Source organism: Haliotis cracherodii, unplaced genomic scaffold (assembly GCF_022045235.1).
Source record: "Haliotis cracherodii isolate W230 unplaced genomic scaffold, xgHalCrac1.p SCAF_5, whole genome shotgun sequence".
In the NCBI taxonomy this organism is placed as follows: domain Eukaryota; kingdom Metazoa; phylum Mollusca; class Gastropoda; order Lepetellida; family Haliotidae; genus Haliotis; species Haliotis cracherodii.
Window position 1 is genome coordinate 40,059,301 of NW_027266308.1, and position 17,420 is coordinate 40,076,720.

The following is a 17,420-nucleotide window of genomic DNA, read 5'->3' on the forward strand; positions in this document are numbered from 1 at the left end:
CAAATCATTGGGCAAAAAGGATTTTTATCATACCTTGTCTTTTCGAGCAAATGTTTTGTGAATGCTATTGTATTTCGTGTGAGAGAAGAAACGACAAGATTGGTTAGTAGCAATTCGACACTCAATATTAGATCAAACCGTTTTAATGATAACCAGGGTTTTATATAAAATGTACAAACACTCCTTCCTGGTCTAATAATATCAATGCAAAACACAGTTTGGCACTCGAGATATTCAAAGTATCATTTTACATATAGAAATACCTTTTGGCCAACACGTATCTTGTATAAACAGATGGCCTTTGTCTTGTCACCTTACCGCACGAGTGATAATCTTGGTGCTCATCACGCAAAGACGGATCCAGAACGTTGTAGCGCCGATATAGTTCAAGAGGAATTAAATACTTTGTTGTGTTTGAAGAATTCATATTTCCCTTTAGGCGTGTTATTTTTAGATTGTGATCAAGGTTAGGAATTATTTGCTAAGGTTTCAGAACAACGGATTTGGCTTCGGCCAAGTGTTTGAAGAAGATGGCAAAATGCTCCTTTGGAGATTGACTTAAATTGCTTCTAATGAACAGAGGCTGAATTTTGCCTCATATGCATGATGATGACTATGTTATTATCATTATTATTTCAATAATGTTTTGTTCAATTGTTGAGGGTTCTCTGCTATTTTTAGGTTGGTACGTACCATATAACTGTTTCGAGATATCGGTAGTTCGCAACAAGCGGAGTACTGATATCAGGTCAAAGTGAGGATAAAGTGCCTTTACCATAAATATACATCTTTAAAACGATACATCAAGTTACCAGCTTTCGAATAAAGATGTTTCAATGCACACGGATAGTGTCGAGACATACTGTTTATGGTATCTTCTGTCCGTTGAAAACAAATAAAGCGATAAAAACCCTCCAATAGAAATCTCTGCATAAAACAGAGTCGATATTACGATTCCGGCTATATCATGATCATGTGGTCATGAATCACAATCAAATAGTGATGATCCCAGGTGTTCGCGAAAAGGTACGCGTATCCAGCTCAACCGGTGGCACCCGTTACAGACACATGCAAAGGCACGTCAATGGTTGCTGAAAAAAACATGAGTGCATATAGTAGAGGTCAAAATCGGGAATTGCATCGAATATCATTCTTGTCACCTATGAGTCAGATTTGAAAATGTCCTGTTCCTGTCTGCATAAAACCTTTTGAAAGGCCTTTTTACTGAGGCCTTTAATGTTGTAACCTTGATCAAACAACTTCTGTGTACGAGTTGTATACTCATTGAAATCTTGGTAGAAAGGGCATGCTCGAGTGAACCTTAAGTGAGTCAGTGAGTGAGTTGGGTTTAACGCCGCTTTTATCAGTATTCCAGTTATATCGCGGCGTGTCAGCTTAATGTGGGAGGAAAGCCCGATCGAAGTGATGCAAGTCTCAGACGTTTACCACTTCGGTGAAACCCACGAGCACGGGTAAGGTCCTGACAAACCTAGAAACATATTCGGGGATTCGAACCCACAATCATAGGTTTCTGGCGTGCCCAAGGGACGCAACTCTGGACAGCGAATCGCGGCGCCTTAGACGACTGGGCCATCCGTGCCCCCTCCACCTTAAACGTTGTGAAATGAAGACATTCCTCTTCCCAAACGGTCTTGTGTTTTTTCACAGATACTGAAACTACAGTACCAGTCGAAATAACATATCACATGTTAGCTTTGCTTGTACATTAGGTACATGCTTTGGTAACCAAAAACGGTAATCGAAAAGTTGGCCACAGGTGCACTTTTTGGTCCCAAACTCGGGAGTTGTTGGGTCAATGCCTCTTTACGAAATGGATAACTAACTACTGTTTAACAACTACTGTATAGACATGTATATGTCGGAAGCAAAAAACCTGGGACACTCCCTCCTTGTCCATTCAGTCAAGCTTCTTAATTAACGTTTAAGCTAATTGTACGTGAATGCAGGTAAAGTGAAAGGCTGTTATGACCAAGTCCATATGCAGTTAATCAACACTCCCTTCTTGTTTGTCAATTTAAGTTTCTATTTTTGTTCATTACTCATTGACATTTTCAAATATAAAGTGAAATACATGCTTACTCCTACCTGCGTTGCAATTCAAAGTGTACGTTCTTTCAGATACAGATACACATTAGAACAATTCATGAATATAGTCTCCAAATACAGGATTTACTGTCATATTATCAAAGAAAAAAATCATTTGAAAGCAATTCTTCATATAACAATAATTTCTTGCTCATATCAAACACGTATACCTCCCAAATTCAACGTCCTCCGAGGACAACAAAATCTGAAACTTTAAGACACTTAAAATTCAACACCCTTTCATCAGCTACTTTGCAGCATAAGACATGAATTTTAAGATGTCCTTTTTCCACGTTAAGGTAACGTCACCTGGTGTCTAGCGGTTGAAATGTCGCACGTAGTCTTACGTACCGACTTCATTAGCTTCTCTTAAATGTCTTTGAAATGAATTCGTGAGTGTGTTATTTACTCGACAAAGTCCATGAGAGTTTTCACATCGCTATGTGTTTACGGCGTTGGAACTACTGCTAGTCGCGGAAGGTCACGATTTGTGTTAAGTATTCCTACGCAGTCCTCGTCCGTCTCCTCTGAAAGCGTCGCATCCCTAACGCTAACTATTGTCTACAAAGAAGTCGAAGCTGACGCATACGGTTCACTACCGCGGGCCTGGTGCTGTTAATTTTGATTTTGTTTGCATTGAGGGAGGCTTGGTTTCGGAGCAATCCTTGAGTAAGCAGCTGCCAAATACCAGTAGAAATTACACAGTCGTTTGACAGAGTTTGTGAAACCAAGTTCTGTATGGTGAGATAGACATGATGAGAAGACGGTTCAGCTTGTGAAGATACTTTTGGAAATTTATTGGAATTTACAGCTCTGTGAAAAAAATCAAAATGAAACGAGTTTGGAGGAATGTAACTGTTATATTACTTGTGATCAGCGTACTAAAGGTAAGTGTTTCAGTAAATTTTATTTTTCTTGTAGTCAGTCTAACTTGTGAGAATTTATCATGACATGTTTCTTATTTTTATGTTTTTATTTATGTTAATTTTTGTAAAACTGAAAACGTACAAATTGTTTTATTAAATATATGATGATGCTAAAGAAAATAATAACATCCACATTCTTTATTAATTTGTAAAATAAAATTCGAGGTTAAATAGTATAATAATATTACATTGTGAAGTGGCACAGCGCAAGCTATACTTCTTGCAAAATAACTAAATACCTATATACATATATACATGTACATTGTACATATATGTATACTCGATATTACTCTATAATTGTGTTTTTTGGTATTGAGTATTCGTGTTATTTATTATGAATTGTAAAATATTATTTGAATATAAGCTTCCCAGAATAGGTATGTCAACTGAGGAGGAAGGACGCAGTCTAAACTATTATTCCCATCCTTATAACTATTTCCCTGAACAAATAGCCGAATCATAAACAGTGTTAACTTTGCTGTAAAGTATTACTTTATTCTGTATAACTACTGTGTACTGTGATATTTTATGTTAACACATGTATAAATACATAATACTACTCCTTTATGAATATTCATGCACTGTTAATGGATATCGGAGTCACAATCCTGAGTTATTTCATTACATGACTTCATGTCATATGAGCAAGACATTTTATTTTATTTAGTTGCCATTAATCACGGTATTGTTAAATTTACAATCATTTAAAATCCTATCCCATGCAAATACATTTAGTACTTGAATATGCGCGTATATTGTATGTGTATGTTTGTGCAATTTTAGTGCAATGCTAAGCTTTTGTAATCCATAGACACTAAAGATTGCAATAGATTAATGAATACATATGTATTGACATGAACTTAGTTGTCTTATTAACCAGGAAATATACAAATAAAACATACATGAACATTCATTTCATTCATAGAAACACCAAAAAAGAAATGGTCTCAAAATATTCGTTGAAATAACCGTTTTTAAATTATATCGTAACTAGTTTGTTATTCCTTGCCATGTGTGTGCATGAACGTGTGTAACACGCCATGTTAAGTACCTACACTGCCGCACAAAAGAAAGTATACACTTGAAACGAGGTTGTGACCAAGACATTACAAACGTGACCAAAACATTACAAACGTTATCAAAACGTTATTAGACTGAAAGCAGTAGCCGACACACTGCAAACGCAAGGTTCAAAACACAATTACCATTCCCGTATTAAATACATTACCATCGAATAGCATTTCTTGTTTGTTTCATTTTAGCCACCACCAAACATAGGTGCGTACTTTCCTTTGATCGGCAGTTTATGTATAACTGGAAAACAAAAGTGTGGCTGTAAACATTGTCTTCTAACTGATCCTTATACCTGTATGCTCAGCCACTGTTTTGTCTTCTTCACACCTTTAACACCTTAATAAATGTGGCTTCCGAGTTCTCCAGCAGTAGTAACACGCATTGTGTTTATGTTAAAGCAATTTATCATTTCGTCGTCATTGTTCCTGCTTATACTTCTATAAAAATAGACTAGGAAATAGATTCCACCAAATCTCTTTCATAAGTCATCATTTTCTATATTAGTTATGTCTGGTGTGTTTTCATATATTTTCTGTATTCTTTACTTATTTTTATTTTTTCACAGCTGGGTGTTGTACACTCTGACTTTATTCTGGGGCTTGATTTGTCGAAGTTTGTGCATCACCAGTCGACAGATCTCCACAAATCCCCGTGTTCTGACGGAAAGGACAGGCCATGTGTGGGGTTGTTATTTCTGTGTGTAGAAGAGTATTCCGAGCATAATATGGACCTGAGCGAACAGTTTTGTTCTCTTACCTCTGATACCCTTACATTCACAGGTGAGATCATCTTTCAAAGTTTAAAGCTGTACACGTTCATGCTATGTTGTAGGAATACAGTTAAAACACCTTGACAGTTTAGTTTATGTGTCTGTGGGAGAGAGTGAGAGAGAGGGGGGGGTTGAGAGAGAGAGGGGGGAGAGAGGGAGAGGGATGGCGCGAGAGTTGGTTTATAGTATGTATTTCAGTGGCATACATCGAGATGGAATAGATTCATCTCTGTGTAGCAAGAGATATATGGAACCATTTTGCGGTACCCCAATTTATTTAAAAGATCTTCGTGGACTAACACATAATACTAGTTTACTAACACCCTGTTATCAAATGTACAAGAAATATATGGTATTGCGGTACCCCACTTTCTTTTAAAGATCTCCAGGGACTAACACATAATGCTAGTTTACTAACACCCTGTTATCAAATGTACGAATGTGTGTATGCTTACATAATGAGGATTCTTATGTTCACAGAGCACATTTCGTCATGGCATAGGTCTATGACATGTAAACAACGCTAGACGCAATACATGTCCCGATGCCATGTTAACATGACCATATGCATCAACAGTCCAATGTTTGTTCGATCTCAAAGTTATGCAAACGAATACGTAAACAGCTGAACGTAAGCACATGCAGCTGTGTTTGTGTGCATAAAACCATCACTTATCCCAATGCACATCCCAACAGGGACACTGCAGTTGGCGTTTGTTGGCCCTTACTTCTTAACGTGTGTTAGTTAACCGCTTACACAATTGACCGATTGCATCTTCCGTCTATCAGGCAATAATGAACTATATTGTGACCGAGGTACGAACATGAATGATCGTTCGTTAAAGAGGGGATATGTTCAGGGACCTTTGCTCAGGTTGAATAAACTAAGACATTGTTTCTCATCAACTGATATATTGATATACAACTGAGGTACCATATAGACAAAATAATGTTTCAACTACGTGACTTCACTTTTCCCCAAAGCCTAATGCCCTTTAACTGTTCATGTATCGAATGATAGCGTCTTGTCTGAGCCAAAGTCTACCATAAAAGCTTTGAAAGCTTCACTGAGGCCTTGAAACGCTCTTGAAATCTTCGTAGAAAGAGTATGGATGATTGTACCTCAAAGGTTGTGAATGTATACATCAAAGGATGGAAATGCTGGAATATTGCCCGAACAACTTATAAGTTTTGCGAAGATAAAAATATTAACGCACCTTTAAGGCATAACGTTCCTCATACAGTATAGTGAGCATGTTGATTTGAGTAAATACTAGTCATACATTAACTGTGTTTTGTGACTGTATGACAAGAGGGATGACTTCAACTTTCCTATTGTAAACTTTCCTTTCATGTCGAGCAATATTCCTGCAGCTTCTACATTTCACAACTTTTGAGGTACAATCAAGCATGCTCTTTTTACCAAGATTTCAAAAAGCGTCATACGACTCTTGCTGAGAAGTTGTTTGATCAAGGTTACAACATTCCAGGCCTCAGTAAAGCTTTCAAAAAGTTTATGGTAGGCATGTGGAGGGTATTTCCGAATCGCCTCACAATAGCGACAAGAACGATGTCCGATGTCAATTCCTTATTTTGTCTTGAACCATATGTTCCCGTGTTCTTTTTCAGCTGAACAACTGACTTGTCTTTGCATGTGTTTGTGACAGGCCCGACCGGTGGGGCAAGATACGCTCACCTTTTCGCGAACACCTGGTATCATCACTCATTGATAGTGCTTTCGAACCGTTTTTTTAAGAGATTTTTCTTATGAATATGGAAATGGTTTTGTCGTTTTAATTTATTGAAGGAAAGTTTTTACTGCACATGGACCTTTAAGTTTTCTTGTTCTTCCTGGTTTGTTGCCTAGATCCGATCTGTCTTATTTGCTCTTTTTCTGATCAACAACTATTTGTTCTGAATTGACCGCATTTGTATTTCAAGAAAAATGTGTTCGGACATATAACTCTGACACAAGGTGCATGTATTATTTACCTACCACCTATATATAGCTACCTATTTCAGATAACCATAACCGTTTCCTGGAGGAAATACCGCTACATAATGCAAACGAAACTGCCCATGTAGATCAATATAAACGTTAAACAGTAGACGTGTGAAGCTACCGCATGTTATTTTTGACCGCTGGTACGCCCGATCTCTGCCTGTCCAACCCTCTTTTGGACAATACTGGACAAGACGGTCACACCAATACCTCCGTCAGCATACAGTGTCATATAAAGTCTTCCTCTCGCAAAGCTTAAACAATGTCGTGTGCCTTTCGCTAAACCCGGCCAATGTTCGGAATTTGAAATTGTCTTCTTGTGTTTGTTTTTTATGGGAGGCCCTTCGGCGGTAATCATGTCTTTGGGATGATGGGCATAGCATGATGTGGTTAAATATTTGTCAACAATATGTTTATCACCGTAAATAGCTGACATTTGTCGGGCGTAGACGCGGAAAGAGCGAATTTGGTCGTGTTCATTATGCTAGGATGTATTTGAATTGGTTTACATGATGTTTGATTGGGATTTTTTAGCCATTGTATTCGTGTATTCTTTGGATAAAACTAAAACACCAGAGACTTTGTATTGCTGTTCGATGGTAACATGTTTGGTGTGTATCCGCCCTGACATTAAGACACACATGTGTTTGATGGTTTACAACCAACAAATATTTACCTATGTAACTTTGAATTAAGCCAAGTCATTTATCCTAGCTGTATACTGAAACACATGGTTCAAATTGACCATAATCTAACATTTAAAACATAACAGGATGTAGAGTTTGTGTGGGTGCATGTGTGCGTATGTTAGGGGATGGGGAGGAGGTGGACCCACCCACCTCTCACATCCACACATACTCCTCCCATTGTAAAACGTACGTTATATATGGGCAATTGGTAATTTTAAAGTAATCCCTATCTCACACATTAATAATCCGAATAAAGATAACCTTTATCGATTAATATCCAAATAATATATTATTAGTAATGTTGCTAAAAAAGGAACGATAGTGAAACTTTCAAAATTGTTTCTGACTCTTTAACGTATTAACTATCAGTTTGACTTTGTTTTTTTCTGTGTGCGACGAAAGGTAAACAAATAATGATAAATAAAAAATGACGACAGTATACATATTTACGCCTTGTATCTAGGTTTAGAATTTATACATATATGTGGTTACCTATTAAATGAGAACTTCTTTATATTATTTTTCCTTGACATCGAAACTGTGTATAAATGTTTAAATGGTTATAACCTTTTACTATTCCAAGATATAGATACACTAACTTCATTAAAATATCAAATGTGTGCATTCATAGCTAATTCACTGAAACAAACCATGATATGAATAAAAACAACACACATAATATCCCAGGAAAAATGCATTTTCTTAAAGTAAATCTTTAGAATGAATTAGATGTTAATGTGTGATAATGACAAAGGTGGCATTTCAAACTACTCCTTCCCGACATTTGAGGGTTCCAGAAAACAAAACATGCCAATGTAAATAAAAGCAAATCCTAAAAACGTCCCCTGAATTCCTTAAACAATATTGGAAAGTATTTCAACGGTGAAAGTCCGCAAAATGTGAAAAGAATTCAAGTAAAGGGGAATTTTACACATGTAAGACAAAAAAATCTATTAAATGCAAAAACAATCCTTTCACAAAACAAACAGATGAAATCCCCTTAACTATTTAAATGTTTGATGTACACATCTTACATTGATTTCAATGGTTGCCATGTTGGCTGTAGAGCCTCGATTCGACAAAGAAGTTTACAAATAGGCTACAGATTCTGATTTTCCACACCTTTCGAAGGTCAAATGTAGGTCACTCCTTAAGCAATGGTCAATTTTGGGCGATAAAACCGCTCTAAGTGCTGAATGTCAGTGCCGTAATGAACACAGTCAATTTTCTCAGACAACATTGCAATTTACAGACGAGTTAAGGATTTGTATGTCACGTTGGCTTCGTTGCTTTTGTAAGCATAAAACATCATTTGCCAGAAACTTCATTTGTATCCCTACGGTACATATCCTGTAGTGTTTTTTTGTATATTTTACTTGAAAATGACATTGTGCAGATGTTCTAATTCGACCGCATGTCTTGCACAATCGAATATGGAAAAGGGTTTTGTCGCTTTTATTTGGAGGTATGTTTTTCTTGTTGCATATACACTGTATGCTTGGCATGGTGCTTGTTCAAACACCAGTACTAGTCAAGGATACGAGATAAGACAAACAAACAGGCAGATTTATTCAGTAAAAGCTTTCTGGGCCAAATGCATACAAAAGCATGAACATGCATGCGCATTTTATATCGGATTTACAATTGGATGTTTCTTTTTTTATTTACATAATATAGAAATAGACAGACACTTTAAATGATATCAATGCTCCTACTCTATATGACAGAAATAAAGTTTATATTTACTAAAATACGAACCACAATGAACTTTTTCCTGAGTCAGAAAAGGAGTCACATAAATATAAGATGTGCAATTCATTTTTGTACAGCAAATTATACTTTGGAATTAAAGACAAATGGAAAACTATAGCAAAAAAAACAACTTTTTAAATAATTTCATAAACAAGATACATATTGAAAACAGTACCTTTTTTCATCTCAGAACCTTTAAGAGGAAGAAAGGTAAATTCGGGCCTTTACGCATGCTGACAGCGTTTCTCTGCTGTTGTTACTAATTCTAGTTGGGATTGACTAGGTGTGCGTTGACGCGCGTGTCGTGCATGCATAATCAACACGTTAAAATCATAAAATGCTTTCTGTATGTTCATGGTTGTATGTTGGTTTGCTGTTCAATATAAAATACCAATATAAAATAAATATAAAATAAATCATGAAAATATTGATCAGGATACATTGGACAAATATTGATACCACAATCACGTTTTTACAAATGCAAGGATGTGCGTTTCTATTGTTATCTATGATAAGAAGGAAATGGTTAACCGGACTTACAGTGTTCAACTCAATTAATTGTACGAGGTATATTATCAGAATTATATATCCAATATTGTATGTTTTTATATCCATGCAAAGTATGTCATCATGAAAATAATGGAAAAAATGTATACTTTATTTCCAGTTATTCAGTCTTTTTGTATATTTGAAAGTTTTCAACCAAATATTTAAAGAAACATGTTAATGCACTGTTTAAGTCACCTGTGTTATTAATAAACACACCACCTGGTGTCAAATTTCAGTTCGGTGAACTCAAGCTTCTCATGGTGTTTCCTACTGTAGATCTAATGTGATCAGTGCAGTTTATTAAAAGATCAGAGTAGTTTACAGTAAGCATTGCACATGTGCCATCTCATTGTATTGCACTAGCATTTCGTCTTTAGTCATTAGATCTTTCAAGCATTAACTATATTGGCATATGACACGCTGTGTTGAAATACAATGCGCAAGGTTAGCTTTCTTTTTTAAATAAAGGAAAAGAAAACAAAATATCCTGCATCAGAAAACCTTGGTATTTACTTGGACAATTTAGGAAATTACGTGATTTTTGGTGCTGTAAATATTCAACGAACAAGTTTAACCATATAAATAATGACATTCTTATAACCGCTAACTACTTTATCATGCGTTTGCAGCATTAAAATCCCCTACAAAATAGAAACTGACTGAGGTCCTCATCCATTTAATGAAACTGTCGTGACCAGACAGATATGAATAGTCTTAACTGTCGTCGAGTGCATAAGCCGTACGTGTTTCACGCAATGCCATTCGTTTTGCCTATCATGCTTACATCCGGGTTTCTTTGGTTTTTACAGTTTAAAGCCTTAGAAAGATCATGGAAATACTGCCAGATCTAAGCTTAATTACTCAGGAGAACATGGGTTTATAATTATAGCCATGACATGATGTCCACACAGCCAAATTATCCTAGAATGATTCACAACAGCTTCTGTACAGTGGCTGTGAATGACACTTGATGACGTGCTTCTTGTTGCTTGCTAATTATTACATCGTTTGTAAAATGCTGGTCGTTGGTATATATGCAGACTTTGTTCCTATGAATAGAAGTAATGTTGGCAGAAAGGCTTTATTATGATTCTGACACCCAAAACCGTATTTTATGAAAGAATAAACGCGTTCGACAGGTATGAAGATCCAATGTTATCATGATAATTTGATATTTTTCATATCTTGGGTCATTCTTGGTTTAGTATTTAATGGTTTAAGGCTGTCGACTTTGACTTCTTATCTTTTGTCTTATTTTGGTTTTGTTTCAAAATGAAGAACAGCCTACGTGGTGTAGCGGTAGAGTATATGCCCGGAGAGCGGAAGGGCAAGGGTTCGATCCCTGGCGGCGTCATACCAAAAGATGGTACTTGTTATCTTGTCTGGCGCTCAGCATTAAGGGGATAAAACAAGAACTGGTCGGCTCGGAGTCAGTAAACTGTGTCTGAGTGGGGTATTCATGTTAAACTGCGGAATGGTATCTCAGTGGATTGGCATGCACGTGCATGCACGTCGCTATACAATAATCTTGAACGCGACATTATACCCCATTTCACCTCAACATAAAATGATGATAATGTCACGTTACAAGTATCATCCAACATATGGCCCGTTGAAAAGTATCAGCCTTTATATGGCTTTTCCATCAAATTAAGCAATGAAAATAGTGTGCTATCTAGACTAACCTTAAGTCTAAAAACATTTATTTAAAATATTTGAAATATTTCTTTTTCGACAGAACCTTTCCTCCTCTGCTTTTTTTCACATATGGAATCAACGAAACTTTGCATGGTTTAGTTTGATGTTGACTTAACCTACGTTCACTAAAAACATAATTGAAAAATATAAATTCCATAGTCATGGCGAAGGACCACGTACTATCACGAGGTGTGAGCGCGTTGTAAGTATACATTATATCATGGCGTTATCATGGGTACTTGCACTACGGATAGAATGGATTATGTGTTTTACCTAGGTATGTGGTAATAGGCTGTCATGAAAGAACAAGTTGTTGAGCCAAGTCACTTTGTTTTCCTTTTAAGAACATCTATACAAGAATCATAATCAAAGTGCAAAAAAATCCACAGGCACTACATTAGACTCGTTCATTTATTTCGAAATGAAACTTTGTTTTCAAATTATATCAGATGCAAAATCTCATTCAGCGTTTATCCTCATCATCAATAAACTATTCTTGCTTTACTCACGTTTTGAACTCAACCAGTATGTTGTCACTGGTAGAATGCTTAAACTGAAAAAGAGGAAAGAGAATTGGAATGATCCCATGTCTGTCCTATCAAATTGTAATACCAACGTCTGGCTGCTCTACATGAAAAGTGTGCAGTTGTTCCCACTGACAAGTTTCCGATAGATCAAAGTTGAACCCCGTTATCTCGAACCTATCGGGGCCGTGTTATAGCTTCGAGATATCCGGACACTTGAGGCAACGAGGCATGAATATTGTATAGGAAGGCAGGCGGGATCGGAGAATAGGTTCGAGATATCGGTATGTTCTAGATAACGGAGTTCGAACTTAGATTTCAGGTATATCGATGATCTAATTTCGTTCAATTACGGTCAAATTGTCATTTCCCCTCCACTGATTTAACTTCCTGAACTAGTAATATAGGAGAACAGTGCGGCCTCCTCTTCAGTGTTATATTTAATATTCAGAGTGACAAATATATCTCCACAAGGCTGTATGACAAGAGGGATGACTTCAACTTTCCAATAGTCAAATTTCAATTTATGTCGAGCAATATTCCGGCAGCACAAGCTTTAGGTGTCTACATTTTACAACCTTTGCGGTACAATCGAGCATGCTCTTTCTTCGAAGATTTCATAAACCGTCACACGACTCTTGTAGGATAAGTTGTACGAAAAGGTGTTTGCTGAAGGTTACAAGATTCAAGGCCTCTTTTTTTGGGTGGACATGTGGAGAACATGTCCACTTTTGATGCACCAATGACAAAATAAATAGCAGGATACGCTCACCCTTTCGTGAACACCTGGTATCATCACTATTTGATAGTAATTCGTAAACACATGCTCGTGATATAATCGACTCAGTTCAGCAGATATTTCATATGAAAACGGAAAGGGTTTTGTTGCTTTTATTTGACCCAGAGCCTACCATTAACAGTCCTATTTTCATGGGGCAGAGCCTTTAGTAAAATGTGTCATGTACTCCTCCAACCCTTTGCATTGCAGCAAAACTTCTCCTAATGAACAAACGTTCACACTGAAAGTGTTTTGCAGTGAGTCATATGCACTTGGCTGTAGCTCTGGCTTAACCCCTATAACTTTTGTGTACGGGTAGATCCGATCATGTAAACCGTGTTGCCATATTTACACACATGGTCATGATATATCTGGCACATTACCATATAGATAACCCCTTTATCCTCCAGGTATAAAACTACATTGTTTTTTGCTGTACGAGGATGGGACAAGATAATTACTCAATAAATACTGTAGTGTCAGATTCCTTTTTTTGTGTGGAACACCTGTACTTCAGCTTACATAATACGAACGACGTCATTGTTCAGTGTTTCGAAACCTGCATACATTTCCTCCCCCATAAAATCCAAATCAAGAAAAGCTTTAGCCTCTGTAATCATATACTACAAAAGAATCAAGGTCTCTGTCACTGGTAACCCGATAGTGCTGAGTTTAAAAGCAAATGTTCATCACAGCACACTTTGCCTACAGAGCTGAATGTAAGTTAAACAATAAACAAAAACATATTGGGAACAGAAGCTATCACCTGTCTCTATCTCCATCCATCCATATCCACCCATCCATCTATCTCCGACCAACCATCTGCATCCATCCGTCATTTTCATTCTCCTGTCCATCATCAACCCTTCATCTCCACCCGTCCATGCCCATCCATTCACCAACCTCACCCATCTTCAATTACTCATCTTCATCCATCAATTTCCATTCACCCATCCCCACTATTCCATCTCTTTCCTTCTATCAAATGCATTAATTATCACCTCTCTCCATCTCCATCAATAATCTGCACCGTTCACCCCACCAAACCTTATCAGTCCACCGATACTATCTGTTACGATGTGACAGCTACCATGGGTTTGTCTTGTCCAGACACAAGTACCTTTTGATCACATTGATAGAGCTGCATTACTGTTGATTACGGAGCTAGACATCAGCCACACAATCACCACTCACCGACCTTACCTTCGTGTGTTCATTACACTGAATGTATACTTACTAAAGGTCGATCACGAAATCGTTCTGAATATGTATTTCAAGATTTTTGTTTTTTGTATATATCACATGAAGCCTTTAGTTACAAACTGTTACAAATTCAGTTTGTATTAGTGAGTGAGTATTGTTTTTCACCATATTATCAGTTGTGCAGACATTGAGAATGTATCTCAGTAATTTTCGTCGTACTACACACTTGAAAACAAATAGTTCACGCTGTTTTGCGTATACACGTTGGTAGAACTAGTACCCCTACCAACAGAGTTAACTATAGTTGTTGGAACAAAGCCTTGGGCACTGTTAAAAATTATACGTGATGTTTTAGACGACGACAGAAGGAAATGTACTTATCAAGGGATATATCCTGCTTTCTAAAGATAGTATCTTTTCGAAACTTATTTATTACGACAGAAGCTCCACGTGGACATTGGACATGAAACTCTACATACCTCATTTCTTACATGTTCATGTTAACGTTAACCCGTTCTTATTAGCATGTTCGTAATGACCAGTGTCATGTAGGTGGCTCCCACGACCTGACATACAGGTGTACAAGGTGTGTCGTGTCACAGGTGTTTCCGTATGACGTGAGTCAATACTGGGTTAGTCACTACTTAAACGGTGGGGATGAGATGTTTTATAGGAGCGTTTGGGGGATGCAAAGTGCCGGTGGCTGTCACCAGTTAATGGGCTATGATTTGTTATGCAATACTAGTATTTAACAAAGACTGATGTATAGATCCTTCAATCTATGATTAGACGAACAAACAGATGAGAGTAAATCATTCATATACATGTGTTATGTACCTCCTAAACAAACTGCAAATGACTTGTCTTTAAATAGAGGTAGTTGCAAGAAGAATCTACAACAACAAAATATCCCAAAATCATATTTCATTGGTCTCGAGCTTTGTGTTGTGGATACATTTATAGTTTCATCGGTGTCTTGTCTAACGAATGAAACGTCTTAAGGACATATGTCAACGTGTGTCAAACGGTTATGCTACAATCGTCATACCTTTGTTCCCTAGAAACTACTTAGAGTTAATCTATGGGGCATCTTTGTCAACGATATTCATTAACATGTAAAAGATCTGGTCAGAGCACACACCCTGCCTGATCCCAACGCTCTGTTCGAGCGGAGTCACCACCGGGTCAGAATGGTCCCATGACGTACCAGGCCTGCTTCTGGCCATGCTGTAGAGCCTTGTTTGTTGGTTTGAGGAGTCACACCGACGGGCCAACACATTTCAGACAGGTTCCGTAATTTCCCTGCATCATATAGGAGGCAGATGCTACATTTTCAAGTCGACTCTCGCCCAGTCTTTAGATTTCGTTGGGTGCACGAAAATTCACACTTGGCTCTCTGACAAGGACAAACATGGAATTTGAGGAATAAGGTTAATGTGTTTCTGTTAATGTCACGTACAGTAGATGGTTCAGTTGGTAGGACACAGTTCTTCTATCTTCTACATTCTAAGCATAGCACACCATGTGAAAATGGATTCTCGTTATGCAATCTATGAAATAAGAATTAATGTTACCTTGCAATCTTCATATAAAAGACCAGTATTAAATTACACCGAAAGTACAGATCGTATACTTTGTGTGGACAACCTCGCAGGTACAGTTCAAAGAAACTATTATCGAGAATATGTCATCAAAGGTCTTCATTGAATGTTTTAACTTTAATGTTTATTTACGCCAGTTTATAACATAGCTCACACCTTTAAAAGTTGTTAAATGCTTTCAGATAAATCACAGGAAACTTGCTGAAATGGCGTTCAGTTGATCAACTTCATTTAAAGAATGCGTCCTTGACATTGACCGCATGTTGATTTCTGACCTGAACGCTCCTCGCTGACCCCACTCACGTACTACAGTGTCTGGGGGACATGGTTTGCGTGTCTTTTAATCCTAATCTCCAAGCTCCTTTCTCTTTGTTAGATAATCCATGGATTAGGACAGAAAATGCACCATGCGACTGCACATTTCCTACATAAACGCTATCAGAAGAGACCCGCAGCCTACAGTCTCCCTTTCAATGAGTTCCATTCAGAAGCGTTGTTAGCTTATAGATTATGAACAGTTTATTACACATTTGCTGTGTTTATATATCAATCCGCATGGAGGGGTATCCCATGTTCAGTAAACACAAATACAACGATTGTCAGTCAATACTGCACGTCAAAGCTGACATAGAATACTAATGATCTTAACCATTTGAATGAGGAAAATACATCGGTGGCAATAAGAACCATTGAGAAAGGACGAAGTAGGATATGAGTCCTTTTCGTGATTTTATCCAAAGAAATTATTGACCCAGAAAATGCTTGAAAAAAATAATTATGCTTCATTCAGACTGTCTGCCTCAAAAAATACATTGTTGCATTGTGTTATTTGTTGGAAAAATATTTAGACTCTTCGAAAATATCTGGTTTTGCAGATGTAGCTGACAAAAATATATATAGTCTCAAACAAAGACACCCCACGCTTACGCCTGGTACCATCACTGATCTTCAGTGATCCGTTCACATACTTTTTCACACTTTTGTCTTTTACGCGATATAGAGTCAGTTTCGGCAGATGTCAAATTGTCCTGGATTATGTTAACAATAACATTATGCGTCTCATATACTCTGTATAGCGTCTCTGTGGGTGCCACAGAAGAATCATGGTTTAATTACGGTTTAGGTGTAAGCTGACTCCATTTACACGTACTTGCAATATCTCGATATGGTTGTGAAGTATGTAGGCAATCACGCAGCGCTGTCAGTGTCCCTCTGTCCGACTGTAACAGTAACAGTAACAGGTTTGGTACTCTCTCCAACTTTGTGTTGTGTAAACATCATGATTTTTAGATATATAGTGCTCTGTGTGCTTCCTAGGTATTCACCTGATGACGGAGCAAGCAGTAGCTCTGAAACGTGTTTTAAAAGAAATTGCTATCCATAAAAAAGCCTCAAGTATTCACTCCCTCCTTTGTAAATGGTACTGTCCAAACTAATATTAAAAAGATTGACAAACATTGTCCTCATGTTTCCGTTACTCGTATTGATAATATTTGACATTTGCTGTTTTTCAAATGCATCGTTAATAAGTGGCATTAACATGTTAAATGCTTAGCGAGGTCGCCACCGTCCCATACATAGGGCCAGGCATATGTGTTGACAATGTATTGCTGCGATGTAATAACGATGGTTTCTGAGTACCATGTTTGACATAACTACTGATACATTGTCTTTCCTGAATCCCCCATGATGCTCAACTACTGCATCTCCCGAGTTCCTCCAGGTGCTGTGTAATCTTAACTTGATCGC

General features: G+C 37.4%; 1 protein-coding gene across 1 annotated transcript in view; it reads left to right on the forward strand.

The window, feature by feature from the left end:
- Nucleotides 1-2,683: 2,683 nt before the first annotated feature.
- The window catches only part of LOC139442975 (fibropellin-1-like), a 44,277-nt gene continuing 29,540 nt past the window's right edge, over nucleotides 2,684-17,420 (forward strand). The window contains exons 1-2 of the mRNA XM_071223900.1: nucleotides 2,684-2,993; nucleotides 4,672-4,885. Of these exons, the coding sequence (XP_071080001.1) occupies nucleotides 2,937-2,993; nucleotides 4,672-4,885 (271 nt within the window). The 5' untranslated portion in view covers nucleotides 2,684-2,936. The remainder of the gene's footprint in view (nucleotides 2,994-4,671; nucleotides 4,886-17,420) is intronic.